Source organism: Cyrtonyx montezumae, unplaced genomic scaffold (genome assembly GCF_038088225.1).
Source record: "Cyrtonyx montezumae isolate F1298 unplaced genomic scaffold, pur_monq_1.0 scaffold_6, whole genome shotgun sequence".
Classification (NCBI taxonomy): Eukaryota; Metazoa; Chordata; class Aves; order Galliformes; family Odontophoridae; genus Cyrtonyx; species Cyrtonyx montezumae.
The window spans coordinates 8,809,585-8,835,555 of NW_027072067.1; the positions used below are offsets into that span (position 1 = coordinate 8,809,585).

The 25,971-nt window shown below is 38.6% G+C and overlaps 1 protein-coding gene across 2 annotated transcripts in view; it reads left to right on the forward strand.

Moving 5' to 3' along the window:
• VGLL4 (vestigial like family member 4) overlaps nucleotides 1-25,971 on the forward strand; it is a 71,486-nt gene that overhangs the window by 22,673 nt on the left and 22,842 nt on the right. Inside the window, exons 1-2 of one of the 2 annotated variants that reach the window (XM_065749833.1) lie at nucleotides 3,070-3,512; nucleotides 24,323-24,512. In XM_065749833.1, the coding sequence (XP_065605905.1) occupies nucleotides 3,431-3,512; nucleotides 24,323-24,512 (272 nt within the window). In that variant the 5' untranslated portion in view covers nucleotides 3,070-3,430. Of the gene's footprint in view, nucleotides 1-3,069; nucleotides 3,513-24,322; nucleotides 24,513-25,971 lie in introns of those variants that run through there. The other variant, XM_065749834.1, reaches the window with a different exon arrangement.

The window sequence follows — 25,971 nt, forward strand, 5'->3', positions numbered from 1 at the left end:
AGATGCTGAGTCTGCTGTGCCAGTTGCTTCACACAACTTCTGTAGATGTACTACTGTATTCCCCAGGAGGGAACATTTTGTTTTCTTGTAGAAAATGCAACACAGAAATCTTGTCAAACTCTAGCTCAGTGAAGACACTAGCTGTCAAGCATGTATTTGATCCCCCAGTTTTGACAATGGAGATTTATCTACTTTATAGAACCATTTTGGATTTGCTTTCCTTGCCTCACAATACTTCAGCGGAAAGGCATTCCTGTGCGAAAACTACTTTTGCTTTTTCTATTAAAAGTGAATTTGAAGATCACTAAGAGGTTGAACTATCTTGCTTGTTGATGTGGGCTAATTAGAGTCAAATTTGATGTACTTGAATGTAAAATCCAGAGTGATTCAGAAAGATGTATTTGGATTTTCAGTTACCTCTAGGGGATGCTGTTGTGTTAAAAGTTCCAGTGTACTAAATATATATAGGTTTGGGTATTTATCTGCCTCAAAGAAGAAAAGTATGTGCAATACTATGGGAAGTACTCTAGATAATATCAAGTAGAGATAGTATGGCATGTAATTGTGGTAGCAACTATCAACATATGGAAAAAGAAGTAAGAACTACCCTGGGGTGATGTTAATAACTATGTATGTCACATCTAACCTGCTAATGTGTTGATTGATTTCAGCTCGGTGGAACATATCTCAGACTGGTGAATTGTTTGATGAACAGCAGTTTGCATACAGTAGTTGACAATTCTGTGCTTTTGAGTACGGACTCAGTACTTTACGGGAAGCCGGTCGCTAGTTAAGGCTAACATCTGCTGAACTGGAGGTTGTTGAGCTTTTGAAAGATTTTAAGTTTTTGTTCAAAAAAAGATTTCCTTGAATGGATTTTGGTTTTGTAATGCTTGAGATACATTTATGTTTATAATTCTTCTTCCCTATTTTTTCACCAGGTGTTCATTTACTTTCAATATTTTAATTGAGAAATTCATAAAACTTCCAGTGTTTGGCACCAGTTCACTATTATTTAACACGAAGCATCTGAGTTCTCTCTGTGAAAATCTTCAAGTGTTAATCACAGCATATACTGAAGCAACCTGCAGACCAGTGGTGTAAGAATTCCTTATCAGTGTATGGATAACAGCGCTGAGCAGTTAGTGATTTTTTAGGCAATACACAATACTACTTTTCCAAACAGTTTGAAGAAAAAGTTATCTTTGAATACCAAGGGGAATTTATATTGGACTTTGAACTAAATTGTCCTTGTATAGCTAAAACATTATGTGCAGAGCACTAAAGTTTAGAATATTACTTTCTTTCCTTCTTCATCATCTTCAGAGACATTCTATGACACTGATGTGCAGTAATAGCTTGGAATTTTGTATACGCACAAGGTGATCTGCTACTTAAAACTTCTGGACCCCATACTTTAAAATGATAATATTTTTCATTAAAGTCAATTTCTATATTTCACATGTACAATTTTGGTCTGGAGATGCATGATTGCAGCTTAAACAGTAACAAATCTTGTGAAACCAAAAAACCCAACAGCAACCCTTCTATTAGATGCCATCCAAGAAATTTATTGTCACTTCAGCATTAAGCTTTTACATAATATTAGAGTCTTAAAGATTAGCAGTATACTTCTAGTAAGGAGAGTGCCCTTTTTGCATTTAAATAATCAATAAAAGACTTACAGACCTTCTTCTCAGTAACTCAGATTTTCTTTTAGGTAGCTTATTTCCTGGAGTATTAAATTCGGCATTCTTCAGTGGACATGCTCCTTCAAATGAAGAATATTGGTAGATAGCTCAAAGGACTTTTTTGCTGTTTGAAGGAAAGATAAACTATATTTGAGCCCTAGAGAATCTTTCTTGCAGATAAATTTGTTTTACTCCTAACTTCACGTAAATTACCTAGTCTCCCTGAAATAGCCAGTGTTCAAATAGTACTTTTCAAAATGCTGTGGCAAAATGCCACTCTATGAAGTGCCTCTGTAATGTACTAACTTCTCGTCTAACAAAGCAGAGGAATTCCCAAAGTGGAAATTAAAGCTTGTTATGGATTCTCACTGATGGTGTGCTCTGCTGTGTACCATTAAAATTCTCCTTCCCAGGAAGACAGGGAAGAATTACTGTCCAATCCAAAGAGGAGAGAGAGGCAGAGGCAAGATTAGGACTCCATTAGCTTTTTTGTTTGTCATAGGCCAAACTTCCCTGGAATTTATTCCTTTGTTTCTGTCAGATCAGCCTTCAGATGTTGATTAGCCACAGGAAGTGCAAGCCGATGCCTGCTAGGTGAGCACATGCTTATGTCCATGCAGATGTTCTGCTCTCTCCGGATGAGTCACGCACATCTGTACGGGCAGTGCCAGCCTTTGTGGTCAAGGTTTGAACTGCAGAAGGGCTGACAGCATCCTGAGATGAGACCAACTGCTGTGGGAGCCGTCATCCGTGCCACTTCACGTGGAGCAGCAGCAATTGCTAGTAGTGCAAACAGAATTTTTACAACTAATATTCCTGAAAGGAATCAAATGCAGTAGCATACTGATTGAACGGCAGCACTGAGTGTGAGCGCACAGCACAGTGTGCACAGGTCGCGTTTCCTTAACCAGCCGTGTCAGACCGCAGCTGCTGTTCTGCTCTGCCACTCTTACACAGCATTTTTTTTCACTTCATCAGGACAGGGCAATGTCTGAGGCTGTGCTGGGAAATGAAGCAGAAGCGGAAGAGAGCTAACGAATCTGAAGAGATGGCGGTGCAGGCGCTGCCCGCGGAGGCCTCCCAGCCGCCGTGCCGCCCTCGCTTCCCGCTCGCGGCGGCAGCGCCGCTTCCTGCCAGGGCCGGCCGTGACACGGCCCCTGCTGCACAGCCCCTTCTGTGCAGGCTCTGCACCTCCTCCTTCTCTTTCTTTCAAACACTTAGTGCATTTAGAGCCTGATCTTGTACAGAAAATATCCCTGACATTTGAAGAGCTCCAGGGATTCACTGAGCATGCTCAGTCCTCCCCGCCTGATAGAGAGAGGAAGCTGGTTTACATACGAGTCATACCAAGCATAGCCTGCATGTCAGTGCAGTTAACTTGCAGCGGGCTGTGAGGAGAACTAGTGTCTTTGTCCTAGGAAATTTCCCTCGTTTCTGATTGCTTTCTTTTTTCTTTTTTCTTTTTTTTTTCTTTTAAAAAAGACTTGAAAAGCTTTCAGACAGTTTTCTTTGTACTGAAGGACGCAATATACTTTTAGTTGGCAAAGTTTGGAAGGGAGTGTGTGCGTTTTAATCCTTCCAACTTTCCTTTAATATACTTTGTTTTGATTAGCGAAGGCTGGGCCTTGTGCTGGTGAAGTTTCGGGGGCCGGGAGCGTCCTCGGCACCATTTGCCTGGCTTCCTTCTCCCTGAATCTGGGTGAAAGCAAACAAGCTGGTCTTTTTTGCTAGCCCGATAAATGCTATTTATGAAGATGGACCTGTTGAACTACCAGTACTTGGACAAGATGAACAACAATATTGGCATTCTGTGCTACGAAGGTAACGCTTTCATCTCACAAAGCTCTTTTGTTGGGTGTGTTTTATGTTGTTTGTAAGTGTGGATTTTCCTCCTGAAAGGAGATCTCTGCGGTTGGTTTTAAGGTACCTTGCAGTCTGTATTCCTAGTAAGGCTTTGTTTAAAGGAAGGATATATTTTTTTCCTTTTCACTTAATTTTTTTATGGATTTTTTTTTCTTGAAGATTAAATTAGTTAGATTCGTTTAAAGGACTGTGTTGCTTCTGTGACTGCCAGGCAGGGTGTTTGTTGGTAATGTGTGCAGCTGTGAAGGAAACAGTTTGTAATGTGGGTGTAAGTATTAATTTACCTTTCTGCTTGTAATCCTGCCTAGCAGTCAGGCACCGCCACTGTTAGGTGGGGGAGATGCCTTTATACAGCATAGCTCGAAATAATTTTTGCATCAATTCAGCAGTTGGGTCACAAACAATGAAGAGTTTGAGTGCACCGCCATGGAGCTCACAGAGGCGCCGTGCTGCAGAGCACAGAGTAGCCCATTGTTTGACTTCTCATTTCCTGCACAGCTCAGAGAAAGCCCTGGCTGCGAGATGCCTCCCCCTCCTCCATCGCGCACACCCCTCCTTTCCCAAGAACCACCCCACACTCCAGTCCCCGTGGAAAGAATTACACAACTAGCTGGAAAATGTAATTTTTTTTCTCTCTGCTGGACTCTGAATTTTACCTATATTGTCTTCAGCTAATGTAGGTTGGCATTTGCTCTTCATTTTGTAAGCATTAATAGTCCTGTTTTGAAGTTGCCTGAGGTAATAGAGTAAATTAAGTTTCTTAATCTTAGTGGAGTTTTATCTACGTGCAGTTTGAAGAAGTGGTTATGGCTTGGCTTTGACTGGAAAGAAAGGCACCACAGAGCTAATTCGGCTTGGCAATAGAACTGTTTTTGCTGTAGCCACACACAAGCCTCGCAGAAATCTTTCTTCTGATTCAGCAGGAACATTTTCCATGTTCATTTGGAAAATAAACTTGCTGTAGTTGTTAGGGAAGAAACAATAAGAAGTACACACAGGAATAGAAGATGCCTATTCATGTGTTCAAAAAAAGGTCTAGGCCAGAAGTCAGAGAGCTGAACTTTTCTTTGGAAATCAATGTCTTTTCTACTATTAAATCAGAACGGACACATTTCCTTCCTTTGGGAAATGGAGGAGTTCTTTGTAGAACTGTTAACGTCTGATTCTTTTTTTTATTTTTTATTATTATTTCTTCTTCTTTCCTGCTCAAATATGGAGATATTTGCTTGAATAAATCTGTTTTACAGAAGATTGAGCATCCATATCAATACTGAGTAATCCAGAATTGAGATAGTACAAGACTAGTTGAACTTTAGAGCTCTGTACTACCTGTGCTTTCTTCGTTATAGCAAGAGGTCTGATTAAAAAGAGGCCACTTGAAAGTTCCTTTAACTTTTTCATTGTTCTCCGTAGTAAGCAGTGCTTTGTTTGGAAGTAAGTGACAGCTTTTGATGAAGACCATGAAGTTTGCTTAAATTTCTACTTATGTAGTATGCGTTCCTGAACGTTTTGTTGACTAAGGTTTTGCTCCCTAGTTCAATTCATTAAAATTATGCCTAATATTATTGGGTGATTTTTTCCAGACCAGTTTTTCCTCCCTTTTCTCCATTAATTGTTATTTGAATTGATCTTAATTTTAGAAGCAGCTCAAAGAATACTCTGCTGTAGCAGTCTTTGTTTAGCTTAAACATCTGTTGCTGTTTTCCTTATTATGGAAGTTAACATTTTTAACACTAAAATAAACATACAAAAAATGAGGGAAGAAAAAAAGCAAAAATTAAATGGTGTTTATAGTGAGGTGTTTATATCCCAGTGGTTTAAAAAGTATAAACAGTCACTGACAACATCTGCACTGAACTCTAAGGGTGTTTTAGAGATGCCTACAGATCTTCCATGCCTCTGCCATAGTATTTATTTCATAAGAACTGCATCAGCTGTGATGGATCTTGTCTTTTCAAGGGCACTGTTGTAGTAGTAAGTATATTGAGAACAAAGTACCCTTTCAGACTCAATTAATTAGGATTTATTGAAGGTCATGCTTGAGCTACTTATAAATAGATGTCTTCCTGAAAAGTGCTTTTACAGATGTAGGCACAAATGTATTCTGTGAAAACAGATTTGAAATTTCAGTGGAAAGAATTGTGTGTTTTATTTGGGTTCATAGTGTATGTATGGACCTATATCCTCCAGGAAATAAGTGGGATGACTTCCTTATTCCTATATATTCTTTCATGAAGCTCTTGCTGTTCCTTTTTGAGATAATTTGTTCGCTGGTGAAATGTACCATTGTCATTTTATAAGGTTTACTACTATTTTAATCTTTCACTACCAATCACAAGCCATTGGAACAATGTGCCACTGATTTGTAGCTGTAGCTTATGCATAACATGAAATTTTCTGGAGTTTAAAAATGGGAAAGGTTCTTCCTTTGTGTGCCTTTGACAGTTCTTGAGTTCAATGTGGAATAGAAGTGCATAGTTTGCATAGCATAAGTCCTTCTCCTTGGTTTTGCCCAGCAAGAGTTACAGATAGCAATATATAGTCTGCACGTTTTAGGTTACTGAGTTAACGTCAGCATTTGGTTAGTCTTCTTCGACTGATAGGTACAAGAAACCTCAGATTTGTCTTAATCTCATTCAGTTCACAAGAAGCAGTGTCTCGATCACACTCCAGTGAGTGTTAAACCATTTATTCACAGAGTGCCATTCAGTTCACAGAACATGTTTCTCATGTTGCTTTACTTGGTGGAGGTTTACAGGAAGAGGACAGAATGATGACTAATATAGATAGGATCTGCTTTATGGGCAGAACATTGGCTTATTGTGAGATGGGGAAATGGCAGATCTAGAAATTCTGCTGTTAACCCCAAAGAAGGAGTTGAGGTTTTGCTGGAGCTGTTTTTTCAAACATAAGATTTATTTTTAAATGTATTTGTTATATATATATTTATATATATGTATTTGACTGTGAGATTGGTCAAACACTGGCACATGTTGTCCGAGAGGCTGTGCAGTCTTTCTTTGGAGATAACTCAAAACTCAACTGGCCTCGGCCCTCAGCAACTTGTCCTAGTTGACCCTGGTTTTATGCAGGAGGTTTGGACTTGACAATCTTCTGACATCACTTCCAGCATCAACTCTCTTTGATTCTGTGATATGATGGAAAGCTTTGCACATGTGTGTAATTAAGACAATCCCAGCCATCATAAAAATTATAATCGAGGATGAGTTGAGAGTTTTTGAATAGGAGTCCATAACTTAGAACCACAGAATAAGTCATTTCCTTTCCTTGGGGTGGTTAGTTTTATGCTGCTAACTTGTGTCCTTTTGAGTATTCTCTCAATTTTATTTCTAGTTTTGAGCTTCTCATATGCTCTGTGATAAAATATCATTTCTAAGTGATGCTTTGGAGGAAAACCTCTATTTTAACAACATGGCCTTTTTAACAAGTTGTACTAAAAATAAAATAATAATAATAAAAAGATAATAATAATTTGAGTTTTCACCAGTGAAAGCTAAAATTTCAAAAGAGTTTAGTTTTCAACAATTGAAAAGTGATAATACTATTAGCATTTCAAGCAACTTACTGTAATTGTGCAGTAGAAAGGAAGAAATAATTACTGAGCCTTGTTGACTCAGCATCTTTATACTGATTTTTAGTGGAAATACATCTGACACCCTCCTAAACATTTGCTGCCAGTTACCAGCAATGGCCAGCTTAATGAGTAGTGCTTTCATATCACTGTTTTCTCCCTAATGAGCTTAGAGACATCACAAAACTCTTGGGAGACTGTTGTCCTCGCTGAGGTGAAGAGGCCATGAAGCAGAGCCATTCTGTACCAGTCTGGCATTCCCAGTACTTCGTATTGAATAACAAGCACTTGATCTGGGCATGTATTCAGAGGTAGAACATCTGTATCTTGTTTTGCAATGGAAACTCACTTAACTTTAGCTTAATATTCTTTCTCTGAAAGCCTTGTGTGTGAGGTAATGGCAAGAGGGCTTTGGTTTAAACAAAAACAAATCACAGGTGATTGTGCTCTTTGACTAATGCAGGGGCACTGTAGCCAGTTCTGACTCCGTTTCAAATAGAGTATGTATGAGAAGGTGCAGTCTCCAAGTAAAAGATTTGTTTCATTTTGTTTATCTGAGGGACTGTACAGATGGTTGTACGTTGGAATGCAGATTTCTGTCTTCCTTCCTCTCTCTCATTTTCAAATGCTTTCTGTTATTACTGCATTCTCAAGGCTTGAACGGCTGTGCTGGGAAAGGTATAAAGAAATGCAATAAGATGCTAAGAAATCCCCCAGGCATGTTATGAGACTTGGAGCACTTGAAATAGTTATACAGGGTTCTCTGGACAGTCCAGAAGACTGGATTTTTTTTAATGAAGAAAATTGGATCCAGATTTATTAAAAAAAAAAAAAAAAAAAAGAAAAGAAAAGAAAGAAAAAAAAACACCAACCCACCCCTTTCTGGTTTCAGGACAGCTTACATTAGTTAGTGGCATATTACATAATTATTTCCCTGACTTCCTGTAACAATGAAGCATTAGTTGGCTACAATATTGAACTTGCATAGCTACGTATTTTCTTAGGGCACTGCAAGCCATTTTGAATGTATGTACATCTTCCCAGAAGGGTCAGTGTTTGATACCCAGTGTGGAGCCTGAAAGGGTTCCTGCTAGCTTCATTTGCTTTTTAATGAAATATAACTTGCTTTCTTAAGTTTTAAAGAATAGTTTCCATCAGTTTTCTTTGCTGACATTGCATTTTACCCTCATATTGTAACATCAGTTTCTGCTATTAACTCCAAAGTTTGTTTTAGTTTCTAAATATATAAAATTACTTTAATACTATCCTTCTGTTAAGAATTGGTGAAACAATAAATGGGTTAGAAATCTCATAATGATTTTCTTCTTCTTCTTCTTTTTTTTTTTTTTAATGAAGTGTAACATCTCTCTCCAGAGTTGTGTAAATTAAGATGTACCTACTGACTGTCTCTGGTTTATTGAACATCCTGTGAGTCTTTATTTTTATTTTTTCAGCGTCTTGTATCTTTAGGAAAAACCAAAGAGCTCTGACTTAACAGTTGGGCTTTTCTTACCCATTTTCTTCTGTCTTGAAGTTGGTAATACCCTATTCAGTACTACCATATAAATTCAGCTTATTTTCCTCGTTCAGCAAAGGCACCAGATAGATTTAGGTCATATTTAAGGTGTTTTTTTTGTTGTTGTTGTTTTGATTTTTTTCACTGGGATTTTATTGTTCTCATCCTTGATGCTGGTTCAGCATGTGTACTGGTAATTCAAACAACGAAATTAGGAAACCAGTATAATAGCCACACAACTTTCAAGCAGCAAAGATTGGCAGCTCATACCTTTTTTTCCTTTCTGAGATAAAAGGTGGTGAAATTTGTAGCAGTAAGTTGAATTCCGTGTTAATGAGCACTTTGCTTAAAGGATGTAACTTGTTACTCACAAGTCTAATTTGTTACAGTGCCAGGTCTCTTTGGATATAAATCCAGGGATTTCAGGAGGCACTGAAAAAGCTTAAATTGCTCCAAACTTTGAACAACGCACGGTATTGTATGGAGAACGTCTAGAGAAAATCTAAAAGCTTGAACAACAGTCTTCATTGTGTGGCATCTAAAATTATGAATGGAAAAGTTCATCCATATGTATCGGTTTTGCCTTTTTTTAAATATCTGATTTGCATGAAAATAGATGTCTATTAATTTCTTCTTAGGATTAATACAGATGGGCTTTTATATTTGATTTTGGCTGAGTAGACAACAGAGTTTTAACATGCTGCTTGCAGACAGGGTGCCAAGCTATTTAGCAAAGTTGTTTACACTAACAGTAATCCTGCAGGACAGAGCCTGTAATTCTTCACTGATAATAGCACAAGGTAACGATGAATACAAGTTTATGAAGGAGTGTTTACAAAAATTGTATTATACATTTCAGTGTTAAAGAATCATGAGTGCTGTTGTTTTTATTATTTTTTAAAGTCAGACAATTTTTTCGTCATCGTGCAGTCTGTATCATTTGCCTCAAAATTACTTTGCAGTTCTGCATGGAAGGATTGCTTGACACACAAAGAGTTATTGTTTCCTTTCCCTTTCAGTAAAAGCCATGCACTTTGGAGGATAATTGACTGTGTGATAAAGCACTGCTAGATGTTGTTGTATAAGCACTATGCCAAGGTTGTGTGTGCAGTAACACACCGCAAGTGCCATGATGCAGTTTTTCTTTCCTGCAGGCAGATTGCCCTTGGTGCTTCATCGAACATTTTTTTTAAAGAAAGAGCCGACATTCTCATGCCCGCTGCTGCAAGTTGACACAATGGTGTGTGTAGCTTGGTGTGGTGGCATGTGTCTTATCATAGAATCATTAAGGTTGGAAAAGACCAGTAAGATCATCTAGTCCAACCATCAGCCCATCACCACTGTGCCTGCTAAACCACTCCCTAAGTGCTACACTTACCCTTTTCTTGAAAACTTCCAGGAACAGTGACTCCACCGCTTCCCTGGGCAGCCTGTTCCAGTGCTTTCTGACTCTTCCAGAGAAGAAATTTTTCCTAATATCCAATTGGCACCTCCCAGGCCTTACTGTAAAGGAAAGAGGCTGTAGAACAACTAGCATAAGTGCAATCTTGAATGGGCAGTTGAGGTCTTTATTAGGGTTCTCTCTGTCAACTTATAAACTTGACGTTATAGATGGATGGGATTTAAGGAATTTTATTTTTGACACGTTTGTCACTGATTTGAAGATGAAGCAAGCTTGAAGCATTCTGTCTGTTACAAAAGACCCCCTTACAGCTTTTTCATTTATAGCCTCGGTGAAGTCAAAGCAACGATATTCCTGGGGCCACAACAGTACAGATTCTAGCTAAAGAAAAGTCGTCCAGAAACTTCAATAAGTTGATGAGATATTTAGGTATTTTGTTCTAATGGGAATTTAGCTCCTTAAAATCTTGTGGTAAAGAGTAATATGAGTGTGCAAGAGGGAAAAGTGTGAAATGAAGTTTAGAACGGTTGCTTTACCTTGATTTTATGGCATCAAATTTTTTTTAAATTAATCTCATTTTATTTTTATCTCTGTCATTGCCGGGATAAAAAAAGAACCTGTTAAACATATTTCATGATGAAGTCCAGCTGTTCCCTCCAGAAATTTTATGTGATGCTGCCTAATTTGTATCTGGAGGACAAGAACATCTACGATGCAGTACTCAGTGATTGTGGTAGATAACAGTCAGGATAAAGTTGATACAGCTTTTGTGGTAGAGGAGGATGGGAAAAGTTACTCTTTCGCAATAGATAAGTAATAGCTTTGTGGCTCCTGCCTTTTCATGATACTTACTGTTACAGGAGCCTATCTTTGATTATTTTAAAGAATTTTTTTCACTCTTCATCATTATGGAATATTCCTTGTCTGCTGTGAGAACCGGGCACCGTAGTGTTTAACTTTCCTCCTATTCTTCCAAACATTGCTAGCATGTTCCAGGAAATATGGTTGCTCTCCCAGGAAAAGTTTGGAACTAGTTGTGTTTGAAAAACAGTAGTTTTTCCTGGAAACCCTTTTGACAAGGCAGGCATGGAAACCACTGACCATTATACTTCCCAGGTTTACAAGGCTTAAGATTCATTCTTCAGCATGCATAAATAGACTTTTTGGTCTTTAAACAGAAATTATATTTAGAAATAAAAGAGGCTGAATAATCAGCCTATCTTTTTGCCCACCTGAATTTAAATGGATTTGCAGTAGCAGAATATAAGCCAGTATTTAAATTGTTTTATTTTCATCAGAAATCACAGATCCACAGATCGGTGTTAGTCAGTGTAGTTACCTTCTACTAAACACCCAGCCCAGCAATCCTTTGCTTAGGGAAAGTGAGGATAAAAGCTAAGCTGTTGGAGCTTTTTAAATAGCTGATGTGTTTTGGTAATGACTGTCTACTCATATTAAAATGATACTAGTGCACTCTGGTTGTGTTGTAGAGATGACACTGCGATTTCTCATTTTGTTACCTAATTCTTAACGTTTACTATGTCTCACTTCTGAAAGTAAGGCATGTCCTTTCAGAAAAAGATTGTTTCTTGGTACTGGATTACTCAGTTGGAATTGCCTTCTGCGTGCTGTATTCCTAATTGCAATTATGTGCCCATATGGAGAAAATTAGAGTTGTCTAGTCAAAAGGAAACTATTTCAATGAATCTAAATTAGTTAGGAGGACCAGTAAATATCACACAAGAGCTAGCCAAGTAAAATAAGGCTATTTAGTTGTTCACTTTATATTTTTTGGAAAGCAATCTGTTCAAAAGCAGAAGCTTTGCAAAAAACTACTCTTAGTGTGTATATATATATATATATATATATATATATATATATATATATATATATATACATACATACATCTAAAAAGAGTTGACATAACTATGACACCTCCTTTGTTGTGGTTTTATACAGATCGCATTAAATGGAGATGGGGTAAGGGAAGTGCAGTGTGACTCATATAGGACAAGTTCAAACTCAGCCAGTTTCTTGGATTTAGTATAAATATTTATGGCATTGAAGGGGATTTTTTTTAAATATGCTTCCTTGTGCTCTAGGTCTTTTAGATGTCCTCCTCAGACATCTGGTGTGCATTGCTGCTTGTTTAACCCCCACCCTTCAGTTTTCATGCTGTGGCATCTCAGAGAGCTATCACAGTCACTCTGTGGTCGGCATAAATTAAATCTCATAGAGCCAGCTGGGAGAATGCTGACATGCATACTTTTCCTGCTGAATGCTCTAAAACTGGTGGCTGCAGTTAAGGAGGTGAACACTTGGCTCTTGTCAGGCTGTAGGCATCGTACTGAGCTATTTACCAAAGGTGTCAAAAATAGGAATTTCAGCATTAGCAATTATGCTTACTGACTTGTTTCTGTCCCAAAGAAAAAGCTTCTGTTATCAGTGTGTTTTGTTACAAATTTAGCTTATCAGTAAAAAAAAAACAAACAAAAAAAACCCTATCTTTCTTCAAAAGTACTTAATACTTAAGACTAATTTCTAAGACTGTAGCTGCTTAGATGTACAGTGTACTTATACTTGCCTTAAAAGCTAATCTGTAGATCTGTAGGTGTACTGAGGTATTTTTTTTATTACTGCAGTAAATTCAACACTATGCTATATGATTTCAGGATTTTTCTCAATGAATCCATGTAGAAGCAGGCATGATAACAAACATTATAATACTCATAATAATGTATTGTCTTTTTTCTTTTAATCCTCCTAAGGAGTCTAGTGTAATGTTCAGCTACCCCGTAAGTATCAAGTGTTGTCCTTATTTACGGAATGGAGGGTAAGAGTTGTAATTGGTTTAATTTTTGTCAGTCAGGGATAAAGCTGACAGCAACAGTCACAGTGCCTCGATTGTAGTACTTTGCCAAAACAGCTAAACCTTGTTTTACTATGTTAGAAATGTCACAGTGCTTTTAGTAGTGGCTTTTTTTGTTGTTGTTCTTTTGGTTTTGATGTGGAGAAAAAAGCAGTGATCAGCCAAACAGAAAATTTCAGATTGTTGAAACTTGGAGTGTTGATCTGTAGACTAGGTATTGGTTTTCTGATCAGCAGTCCTGGAGAGAACAGGAGATCTGATGCTAAAATCTTCTGACTGTAGTTCATCTTTAGTGGACCCCTTCTAAAGTGAGGTGAGGAAAACTGTTTTAGCAGAAGTGGTTGGGTCTCCTTACCTGTTACAAGAGAGAGCTCCTACAAACAATGATTTGGGGGTAGAGGATTTTTAAATTCCCCTCTTTGAACCACAGAACCTCTACAAGCCTGTTCTTTATGTTTGAGGCCTGTTGAGGTACATAAAAGGAATGTGTCCACTGATGCTGGCACTTAGTTTTATATTCTCTTTGCAAGGCAAGCTGTGGTAAGAAGCTTCAGTTAACTGCGGCCATGCAATGCAAGGCTCAGCAGAAGGGAGGCTGATAACCCATTTGTGACCTAGAGCGTTCCTTCCAAACTTTTTAAATTAATACGTTATCTCACTACTCCTGAAGTGGCTGCTTGGTTCCATTAAAAATGATCACAGTTGCATTTAATAAAGTGCACACTTAATTATGGGTGGGATATCTTTAATGTGTGATGGAAGGTAGAGATCTGCGGAAATGTTCAGGGTAAATAGGGAAGGATTTATTAGGTAATTAACTGGGGAGTGATAATCATACTAATATGCTGAGAAATTTAATTTCTTGCTCTGGTGGAACTAGTGTCATATGAATGATGGGATGCAGACTTAACAACTGATGGTCTTTTATTTTGTTACCTTCTTTTTATCGGCCCATCTGCGTTTCTTGGTTTTGAGGTGTTTTGGTTTTTTTTTCTATGATTTGTTGGGAATTAATTGTCTTCTGCAGCTTGAAATAGACAAAAAGCCTGGACTTAATCTAAAGGGAGAGTCAACAAAAGACAAGTGATGCTCCAGAAGTAATGCCTGGTACCACATCTTGAACAACTGAGTCTTCTAGTGGAAGAGCAGTTTTCAGTCTGTGGTACTCTGTGATTACCTAAGATGTTTCTGTGGAGCTCTTCATTTCAAGGTGCGGTTTTGTTTTTTTGGTTTCCTTTCCCCCTCAATAAATTACTTATCCTAGCTGTGTGTCACAGACATGAGATTAAAAACTGTTCTGTCAGAAGATTAATTGTAGAAAGAAAAAAATTAATTGTATCTTTTTCCCCAGTGGTGAACTGGGTGGATTTGTTTGTTTTTGAGGGATATCCTTTATGAAAGAATAGTATTATGTGGAAATTTTATGAGTGCTTCTTTATATCAGCCCCAGTGTCTTCAGAGAAATTATATGGCATCCTTTCATATGAGTTAGTCTGCATTCTGGGCTGCTGTAGAAGATGAAGCCTTTGCAGGTTTTCAGTTATTGAAACACTGCACGTGAGCAACATTGAATAAAACTATTGCATTATGTCTCCGAATAACACAAAGCCAACGGGTTGAAGATTTTCATTGTTCAGCATTATGATGAATTTAAATCCCTTGTCTTTTATAGGCAGAGTTGCTGGCAGTGGCATAGCGTAGCCTACTGAGTGACTGCCATCAGTTACAGTAGAACTCTGAGTACAGGCAACTGCCAAACTGACATCCTCTCTTTTATTTATTTATTTTTCTTAGCATGATCAGAAGGCTGTATCTTTTTTTCTCCCAATGGCTCATGTAGTTCACAGTTGAATTCAGAGTTGCCCTGTCCAGTTGTCATTCCTCCTTTTCCCTTTGTAGGAGGGATTTTGGAGCCCATTTTGAAGGACAAAGGGATTTTGTTCTGTACAATGGATTCTTTGTGGAGATGGGTTGGAATTGTTCAGATACTGTGGATGATAGTCTGCAGTATTTCATCCAGTTTGTTTCAAGGGGCTCTGTGTTCCTTGAATATGCGAGCCCATTTCAGACAGGCTGCAATAACTTAGCAGAAAATCAAAACTGAAAGCGAAGTTTTAGTTTCTCCCACTTAGGATGTCACTTCAGTTAGGAAGACATTATAATGTTTGTGACCGTGAGCGCAGAAGCAGCTCCTAGTCTGTCCATGGATGTGTGAGTAAGCCATCCCCTCCAGTCCCATCTTGTGGAGGAGCAGCTTCTGGCTTTGGTTGTTTGGCCACATGCCATGTGAGAAATATGCAGTAGCTGAGATTTCTTTGATTTTTGTGGCCTTTTTTCTTTTTTTCTTTCCATTCCAAGGTCACTTGTATGCTACAAAATGGGAATCCAGTCTGGGAACTTATCACTGGGCTTTTGAGGGAGTCGCACAGAAGCAGTGACCTTGCTTTTCTCCAAATCTTTTCTGGAGAGAGCAACCCATGCATAATGCATACCTTTTATTAATGTTTTGAATGCATTTGCTTTTTTGTTTTTATTGCGAAGTTACAACATTTGTCCTCCTTCTCACATTATTCTACCTTCCAGTTACCAAAGGAGAAGAATGTGAAAAATGTGTTTGGAGTATGTTTATTATAAACTACTATAAAATCTTGCAGTGCACCTAAAGGGTATTATCTACTCTCCAGTTTTAATAAATGGGATGTGTGTACGTATCTTTTACTTGTGCGTAACAGCTTTTGTTTCAAATATTCACAAAAGAAACAGTTTATGATTTATTGGATTTAGTATGCTCATGTTACAAGCAAACACCCCAAAATTAATGCCTGAGAAATGTTTTCTGTAGAAGATAATGACTCTGCTTATATCCAGAAGAGAAACCCAATGATCTGGAGTCTAATTTTTGTTACAAGATCATGTCCATCTTAGCATTGCTATGGAGGTTTGTGGAAACAAGATGCGTAATCTGTTGAGAAACCATAACGAATCCCTGTATTCTGTTCTGAGAGATTTTCAGTCAATCAATATATTTAAATAGGGCAGAATGGTGGGAAATTTTAAATGTGCAGTACCTAAGAAAAATGAACTGTTAGGTAGAGTCGGTGCACGTAGGTCTACCTGAAAGTAGTGCCTCCTGTTTGTTTCTTTGTAAGTTACAACAGATACAAAGAGCACTATAATGCTGTCTGACAGAGCAAATTCTCAGCTTCAAAATGCTATTTTCGACCTAGTTGCCACCATTAACTCTACATTTTTAAGAGCAACAAAGAAGGAGAGCTGTGTCTGTCTGATGCTAACAAGGCATCGTGGAATACTAGTGGGAAGGCTCTACCTCTACTGCCATCTAACCAACATTCACCTCTGATGTTGTGGGCTGACATCATAAAATATGAGGCATTATTTTTGGAGCAGCCCTCCTAGCTATGCCAGTCTGAAATATGCTGAGCAAACTGTTTTGCTTCAGACTCGAGTATCAATGTTGCAGACTGCCAGCAGAGACAGTATTGAAGAAAATAAAAGATGTGCTGTGGGGTGGGAGGTTAACAAATGTTTTCTGTCTGCTTAAGAGGAATTATTTAATTCTGTGCTTTCTTTGTCTCTCTTTGCCAGTGTGTGCAAATACATTGCTTTGAGGTATAATTTAGAATGTTGAAATACTGCTTGAGTATCTGATTTAACCTTTTTTTTTCCTGTTGTGATCTTGCTGTGACTTCGATTTGCATTTGAAATAGATGGCAGATCTTCCAGCTTTGATTGCTTCTGCTGAAAGACAGACGAGTCTTTGATCTGTTTAGCGTTCCTGTCTTTTATATTATACAGTAAGTCATTGAGCTGAGTGAGGAAAGGAAGAACACCTAGGTATGGAAACAAACCATTATATTGGCAGGCAACATCTTCAGCGTGTTGATGTACAGTTCTATTTCATTCACAATTTTTTACTGATATGATTTTAATAAAAGCGTAATGGAAAATACGATTTGAGCACTGACAAAAGTCTTTTTATCAGGCAGCTTTTAAAATTGCGTATCAGAAGTGTGAGAGAATGCCCTGTAATAGTTTTTCAAACAAATCAAATGAAACCAAATTCTGATGATTGGTTTACTATTAAACTTTGCCTGGTGATAGTTTTAATTACATAATCTGGACTTGTTTTCTCTATTAGGAATTACTGTGCCTATCAGCACGGGCTGCGTTTCTCACATTCTCAAGTGTGCATGCCCCAGTAAATGCTGCAGGGGGTTTCACAGTGAGAATAGCTGAATAGCTGTCCTTCCTTGAGCCACCAGGGCTGGTGGAAGTTCACCTTCTTTTTTGGATCTCGCCCAGTGGGATTGACCCAGAATCATGAGAGATTTCAACTCCAGGAGGAGAATGCATTTCTAAGCATGGAAGTAACTTGAATGAGTGAATTTCAGTATTACTGCACATGAGTATGTTGGAGGAATACACCAAAACCTCTTACAGTGCTTATGATGCAGTATGTTTTTCCAGGGAATTAAATGGATCATGCATCTTTTTGCTGACCAGTAAATACTAAACTAATGTTTTCTATACAAATACAGGAGGTGAAAATATAAATGATACATCTCCCTTTTGTCTTCCTTTTTCTCTTTTATTCTGTCCTTTGTTCTTACTTTCCTACTGAGGCCAGTGCAGTTCAGCAGGGCCAGGTGGCTCAAGTGTGGTGCTGTACAAAGGCGAGTACTTGGTCTTACTTGGTGTGTCTACTTAGCAAGGCAGCTTATTGTTCTTTTGTGTATAAGCTCCTCGCCCTAACACACTGAGCAAACATAAAATGATAACTTGTGTTAACTTTCAGTACTTCTTAATTGACTTTAAATGTTAGCTAAAGGTTTTTCCCAGGAGAACCTGCAAAAAAAAGCCAAGGAAGGAGTTTTCTTTGGGAACAACCTTCCTATTTGAGCTAAAAAAATAAAAACAGAAAAATCAGTCAAACCAAGGGAAATCCTTTTTTGACATGGAAACAAGATATTATTGGTACTGTCTGTTTTGGAGATCAGTGTAATGCATTGATTTTGTTTAAATCTCGTCTACCAGATAATTGTTTTTTTTTTAGCCTTAGTTTACATGAATTGAGGCGCTCTAAGCAGAAGAAAGGAAGATCTTGCAAACAGCCAGCTGAGAGAGATGCTGCAGCATCTCTAGTTGGGCCATTATCCTAAAAGGAGTTCTCAAATAGGCTCATGCTCTGCAATTAGACCTCAGCCTGAACTCGTTGTTGGGCTCCAGCTCAACACTGTCCTGCAGTCACAGTTGCTGAGGTGTGAAAATTGAAATTTGTCAGAGGAAATAGCGTTCTTGAGGTTTGATGTTATAACACTAGAGAGATCTGCCTGACTGAAGCATTTTTTTTTTCAAAGTTTGCTACGACCTTCTTTGTGGCATATCTGCTCTCCTTCCCCTTTCCATACCATCAACTTACTGCCTACTTATGAAGATGCATTTTTACAGTTAATTTTTGCTTTTACTTACAACTAGAAATGTATTAGAAGGAGATGCTCACAGTGGCAGAGCAAAGAGAATATTGCAACCTTATTTTGAGTAATCAGCAAAGAGCTTTTTCTTTTCTTATATTTATGAATTAGTTTGTAGAACTGAATCAACTGTCCATATAAGTGTTTATGTACAGAGTATGTCTGTGCTATTTCATATAGCTGTGCTGTTACGGTTATCACAAGAATGTAAGTTGATGTAATCAGTTTTTCACAGTACGTGTGAAGGGGCAGTGACAGTTAGGTTTGGGGGCTGTTCTGCCATTCTGTCAGAATTTGTTGTTTTGTATGTGTTATTTTATAGGAAGGTATATCAAGCTGAAAAGTACTTTAGCTTGTGCTGCTCAGCTCTGATGAACAAAGGTTTGCCTTTTAAAGGACCCTCAAGCAGCCGTTCCTGTGCTCCATGAGTGGTCTCGCTGTACCTGAACTCTGGCTCCTTTCCCAGTGCAGTCCGTTGGACAAGAGAGGAGGAAAAAGTGGGTGGAGTGATTGAATGCAGAGGTCACTGTTTTATGTTCTTGCTCACAACGTCAAACATAATGTGTCCCTCATTGGCAGGCACGGTCAGATAGAGGAGCCAGAACAGAACAGTCAGTTTAATCACTGTATTCTGTTTCTGGCCATGGTTTTCTGGCATGCATATCTGTGCGCAGTGGTAGCCAGAGCATCGTTCCAGGAGTAAGTGCTTTTCATATGTTTTGTAAGCTGAGAGAGAAGGCTTTTGCCAATTTTTCTGTAAATGTGTATGTGATTCTTTTGTTTGCTAAATTAGCTTTTTGTCATCCTGCAAGAAAGTCAGTAAAACGTGTGTCAGATCCGTGGAGTAGTACGTTTACTGCTGAAAGAAATCTATCAGCTGTAACAAGAAATATTTCCAAGATATGGTTGCATAACGGTGTTTTATGATTAGGCTGTTCCCATTAATATTTAATTTTCTCGTTGTTCTTATAGTTCACTGTTTCATTATGCTCTCCAGGTAGGCCTGGTTTTATAATACTACAAAGCAAATAAGAACTACTGTGACTTGTTTGCAGCATTTGGCAGTGTACTTCCCCTAATTAATTCTTACTTAAGCTAAATCATATCTTGTATCAAAACTGCAATCCAGAAATAATGTAGTGATACAAAGAGTTTCTTGTTTGCATCAGGTTGTGGAAATGTCCAGCAGTAAAGTAAATAACCTAAGCAGTCGCAAATGATGTTATCTTTTATCATAAAACACAGATCTACTGCCGAGATGTCCAAATGGATTTGTTTGTTTTCTGTGGCCATGCAAGTGGAGGAAATTTGCCTTAAGTTATGATCTTTTAAGACTTTAGTCTGAATATTTTGCACAGATTTAACTTCTGGGGAATTTCATCATTTCAGAGTTCCCACAACGTATGCAATGTATGAGGAACGCCTATCCCAGGCACTTGGCAACATGGGCATATTGATCTGCTGATGCTATGTGGCGATTCCGAGCGGTTTTGATAACTTGTTTTGTTGACTGATTAAATTGAGCAATATTGCAGCAACTTCACTGCTTGACATCTAGTATCTTGAATCAGGTGGTTTCTGACCGTGAGTTGGAATCATAATGTCATCTGTCTCAATTTGTGTTGACATGGACATTTGTGTTAGAGGTAGTAGTAAAACATGCAATAGTTTATAAATTCATTGCTGTTGATTTGAACATCTTCTGTAGTTCCGTTCTCACATAGCTTCTGTGAATGTCCTGTCTTTTCAGTGGGAATATTTTGTATGTGATGAGGGCTAAATTTTGGATCAGTAGGTAAAACTGACCCTGAAGACCTTCATGTACCACTGATTCCTGGGAATGTCTGACCCTGAGTACATGAAAAAAAAACCCTTCTGCTAATGAGCTTGACTGTGTGGAGATATTGGAAAAAAATAATTAAAGGTGTAATGCACATTAATTAAAGTCTGTTAAACACTCATGCCTGTGTTTGTATTAATTACTAGAATGACCTGAGGTCATGGTTATTCAGTTCAAGCTCTTAAAGGTAAAGACACTGTTGATACATGATGGAGGGCTTTTCTGCAAAGTTAATAAGTGTGTCAGGAGTGTTCTCCTGTGGACAAATCTGTTTGTCAGATGCAGAACAGAGAAGTAAAACAGGCAAGAACAGTGCTTAGATTTTCTTTCAAGGAGTCTTATTTCAGTATGCTCTAAGGTCTGTGTCATGTCAGTCTTCAGCTGGAAAGATGAAGTCTTTCATTTCTGGATTGTAATTAATGCACAGATTTTATGGATTAATGGTAGCCAGTGGGAAGAGGAAACTGGGAGGTTGGGGTAGGATGTGATAGCCATGTCTTAGTGTGGAGTTGCTAGGTCAGAGAGGAAGGAAGTTAGCTGCCAAAATAGCGTGTATCTTTTTTTTTTCTTTCCAGTCTTTGGTAACTCCTGGAGTTCTCAGGCATATTTTAAGACTTCTCTGGTGTCTTGCTGTCAAATCCACACTTGTGAAAACATGACTTTTTCTGTTGTGATGTTTGCACTGCTTGAACATTTCAGTAGGGTCTCAGATACTGCTGACTGAACTGCAAGAGAAACAAAAATAATAAAGATCCAACAATCTTGGTGGTGCTGTTTTTACAAATGTTTCATTTGCTTGTGTTAGTTTGAATCACTTGCAGATTAGGCTGCTAAGTGGTTAAAATAAAGAACATTCTTGCTGACTGCATTAACTTCTGTTGAGTGAGTGTGCTACAGCAGTACTGGCATATAGGCAGACACTACGTCACATTGTTATCTGGGTTCTGCTTGTCTGTGTTCTATCGTGTTGCCTAACAGTTTTAATTAAAAAAAAAAAAGGAAAAATAAAGAGGCTGGTATGAACAGTTGTACATAGAACTATCTGAAAGGAGCAGATCAAGAGTGTCTCACACCAGCTGCTTACTGAAACAAAGAGAATTATTATGAGAGGTACAATAAATGTGTTTGCTATCCATGCTTTCAGTCACAGTGCAGACACAAGCTTCACAGTAATGAGTTTTGAAGACTGGAGCTTAGACTTGGGGAATTTTATAAAAGAGTTGTTTTATCAGAGTGTTGTCTTGCCAGTTGTGTGGTGTGAGTCTGGTTACCATGGAGTGTGGTCAGCTGGGGAGACAAATGTAGTCAGCAAATCAGCATCTTGTGTCATAGGCTCTCATGTGGTTTCTTCCTCTCTGGTTTAAATTCTCATTTGGGATGGAGCAAAATGGTGGAGAAGGAAGACACCTTTTATTTAAATATAAATCAGTTTTAGCACTAATCAAAGCTATAAGCCATGTGCTTGCCGTTTATCCCTGCATACAGTGTGGGGGTATTTTTCCTCTTAATCTCACCCTGCTATCTGGACTTGTGTCTGGCATTGTTCCCTGCTTGCCTTGTGCCTGCAGGGCGTTGGCCTCGTGGCTCTGCTTGAAGGAGATGCTTGATGTCTTCCTGCCCCAGTGCTCACCTCTGCCACCTGTCCTCATTAAGCTGAAGCTTTGGCTGAATGTCCCTATGGTAATTAACAGAACTGCCAGATGTGCCCTGAAGACCGTGTTTGCTCACAATCAGGAAAATGCACTATCAAATTCAGCAGGCTTTAATTAGAAGCCAACCCTTCCTTTGCTAGATTTCTTTAAAATATGTCTCTGTTTCCAACATGAAGCAGCAATAACACTCCTACCAGTTTTTTGCACTTAAATGAAGGCTAGAATATAAACGCTGTTGTAATCATACATATAATAGAATGATGGTTTTGTAAAGGAAGAAAATGTGGAGATAATTGTGTAGTGTCAGACACCTAGCTGACTGAGGAAAAGGTGGGACAATGTCTAGAAATGGTCTTCTGTAAACAGCACTCAGGTTTGTGTCAGCATTTAGAGGGGCTGTGATCTTGTCTGGAGGTGCACAGGAGAATCAGTAGGAGTTAGGTGCAGCCCTGGAACTTCTTTAATGGAATTTTGAGTCTTCAGAAGTTATCTGAGATACTACAGAGAGAAGAATGATTGCGTATGGGTGGGATGAAAGTATCAAGAACCTTAATTGCTGAAAGCTTTATCTTTTGACATTGGTATAAAACTTTTTATCAGAGGGAAGTGGGAGAGATTCCACTCCAAGAGAAACTGGTATGATGTGGTTTACTTCTAAAGTTTGTCAGAACATGATCAATATCTACTCAGAATGTAAAGGCTGAACTAAGAATGCAGGAATTGTACTGATGAGAAGGTTATTTCAGATGAGAGGTCTCTGATAAAAGCTCTGTGGCATTGCTGTGGCTGGGGGTGGGGGTGCTTCCCAACAAGCAGTTTGGTCGTTTCATGCAGGAGGGGTTTGGGTGTCTGTCTCAGAGCATCTGCAGTAGGGCACAGTTTTTACTATTTAGAGCTGAGATGGAAAGTTCCAATTTAAATCTGGTGCCAGAGTCTTTTATAGAAATCATGATTTGTGGTGTATTATAGGTCAGTGTATATTTGCTAGTTTATACTATGCTGACAAAATTGGCAAAATGCTTATTTTTACTGGTAAACATTCAGGAGATTTTCTCCTCACTCCTTCTTTTTCCAACAAAATAGTATTTGTTTTGTGTGGAATTAGGTCAACGTTTTATAAATCGTCTGCCTCAGCGATGATGTGAAAATGTGTGGTGGCACACAAAGATTTCTATTCTCAGCTACTTCAGGGCTGCAGATGAAGTTACCTTCATCCTAATTTTAGTTTTGGAAATTACAGCTGTGTAGAAAACAAAATACTTCTGGCAGTGTAGGAAAAATACAAATCTTAAACTCCAGCAAATGTAGCTGTGCTGTTTCAGGTTTATTGTCGGAATAGGTGACCCTGATCAATTTTGCTCATCCTCAAGCCCCTTTCAAACCCTCAATAGCATTTTCTAACATCTTTAAATCCCTATGAGGTCTAAATATGACCTGTGGCAGTAAGGATGGGGAGTTCCAGCACAGTCTGTAATTGCTGGCAAAATGCAGTGCTGTGCTTCAGGCCCAGCGTTCAGTGAGACAGTTAATTGAAAGGGGGAAAACGCTCTGGTCACGTTTTAATGTATGCATAGTACCATTGTGTGAATGTTTCTATGCAGGCTAATTGTATCGCTTCTGGAATTGTTTATATGTAACTCCCACATGCTGTGAGTGACATTTTCTGTTATCAGAAAATATGTAAATTTATAAACTACTGAGTACTCTAGCAGCAGTCTGCCTCATGGAAAAGTACCTTTCTTAGAATTGAAGTTTTATGATTCTTCTGTTGTGTGTTGCACCGAATGTTGTTTGAAAGCATAGAGAAGAACATTTGCTGACAAACTTACTCTTGCAACAGCAAGTTCCATTTTTTTCCTTAATTTTTACCTCACATAGTTATATACCAGACAAGCTTGTTTTGGACAGCTTTTTATAAAAAGAATAACTTGAGAATTTGAATGTTTATTCAGCTTTAGATCTTGAATATTTGGCATAAATGTGAACCTGGAATTTACACCACAACCATAAGGAAAGGAACAAAGCATGTTTCACTGTGAATAGTCATGCTCTGCAGAATGAGGTAATAAAAGTTCAATGCTGGAACGGCAGCTTGTAAGAAGGAATGCTTCTGAATAAAAATACTGTTAGTAAGATGTGTTAGCTCAAACTTTCTGATCATCTGGGGTGAGTTGATCCCTCCTGTGTTGCCATTTTTCAAATGTTGCTTTGTTCCTGCATGAAGCACTAAGGTATGGCTTATGATGCCTTGTTTTTCTTATAACCATGTTTTAAATGTGCCTTTGCACACCTGACATATGTTTGTGATTTTTTTTCTGTGAGAATTTAAAAAAAAAAAACCAACAACACACTGTTCTACCTCATTTTCGCTGTTGTGTTCACCTTCACTTGTGTTTTTCCTGTAGGTGAAGCAGCTTTAAGAGGTGAGCCGAGAATGCAGTCTCTCCCAGTATCCTCTGCTCTAACCAACCATCGGACAGGCCCTCCTCCAATCAGCCCCAATAAGAGAAAGCTCAGCATGGACCAAGGGGATGATGAGCTAGACTGTGAAAATGAACACGTTTCTAAAATGAGTCGAATGTTCAATCCACATCTGTAAGTGTCTTGCTTTTATTACCTCTGTTTCACGGAATCTAGTGCTGTCCTCTTCGTCTCTGTGTGCACTAAAATCATACTGTGTCTAAATCTTTCTTGGTAGATTTTTCCTTTGTTCCAGATTGCATGGAGGCTCTGCACAAAAGCTGATGCAATTAGATGAGTGATGACTTGTTTGGTTTGCATACAACAAAGCAACAGGAATCAGCTTAACTTTGTAACAAAACACATACACTAACCTTTCAGTTTGAAAAGCACTGTTCATGTGTTCTTTGCAATTTGCTCGTTTCACTTCCCCAGATTCTGAGCAGCCTGTACTCTGGGGGTGGGGAAACAGGAGGAGGAGAAACAGAAGTAGTTTGCATTTTTCAGAGGCCAGAAGATTGTGAGCCAGCTGCTCTGTAGTCTGCCTTGACAACTGGGCAAGCTGCAGTTGTTGCTAAACATTACTTGAGTGATTGCACTCCAGCTCTGACAGTCAGATGTGGAATTTTTCATACAGGTAAGGTGTTGATGAGTTAGGTGCACATGTTGGGTAGTCATGGCATGCCATTCTTGCTGTGTGCATTCCTACCAGTACAGGTCTGGTTGGCATGAAGTACTGGCTGAGAGAATTCCTTACATTCTTGACTGGAGGAAGTGTTTGGAGCAGTTCAGCCATCCAGGGCAGCCTGATAGCTGAGCGCCATTCCCTGCTGCCTCAGCTCTTACAGCCTCTGCATTCCTTGCATTCCACTCCGCTGTGGACTGTTGTGTTCAGTCATAAGATGCAGACTGAGGTATTTATCCTCAAATAAATCACCATAGTGTTAGTCAGAGGCTGGGCCTGTAGTCTGCAGTCTTGGAATTTGTTACGAATCAGGAATCCAGCACTGAAGTAATGCAAAACAATAAAAGCCCACAAGCAGAGGGAGACTTCTCATTTACAGCATACCTTCTCTCTCCTAAAAACTTAACTATTTATCTCCTTTCCCTGGCACTGAAGATGGTGGTACTGGAAAGAACCACATGCTCTATTTCTGTGGCATACGTACATGACGCATCTGAAGAATTTTATGGCGTATTTGAATTATTATGTAACTTTGTAGGAAAAGGTGTGATTTGTAAAAATTCATATGCTAGTGATGAAGTAAAACACAGCTGGCAGTTACGTATGTTATAACACTTTATGCAGCGGAGACTATAAAAATAATGAAGTCTGAACCAGCAGACCCACGAGCAACCAGCGCTCAAATCTGAAAGATGCAGGCACTGACTCCACGTGATCCCTTAGACATAGTCTTTTCCAGTATGGTACATTTTTACTCAATGGATTCTTTCTGTATGTGAAAGGCACATCTTCTGCTAGTAAAAAGCACTGGTTGTCTGACTAGTATTCATGTGATGGGACTTGATCATTTCAGTTAAAGCTTCTACTGCATATGAATCGTGATCTAACGTAACAGATTCAGAGCATCTT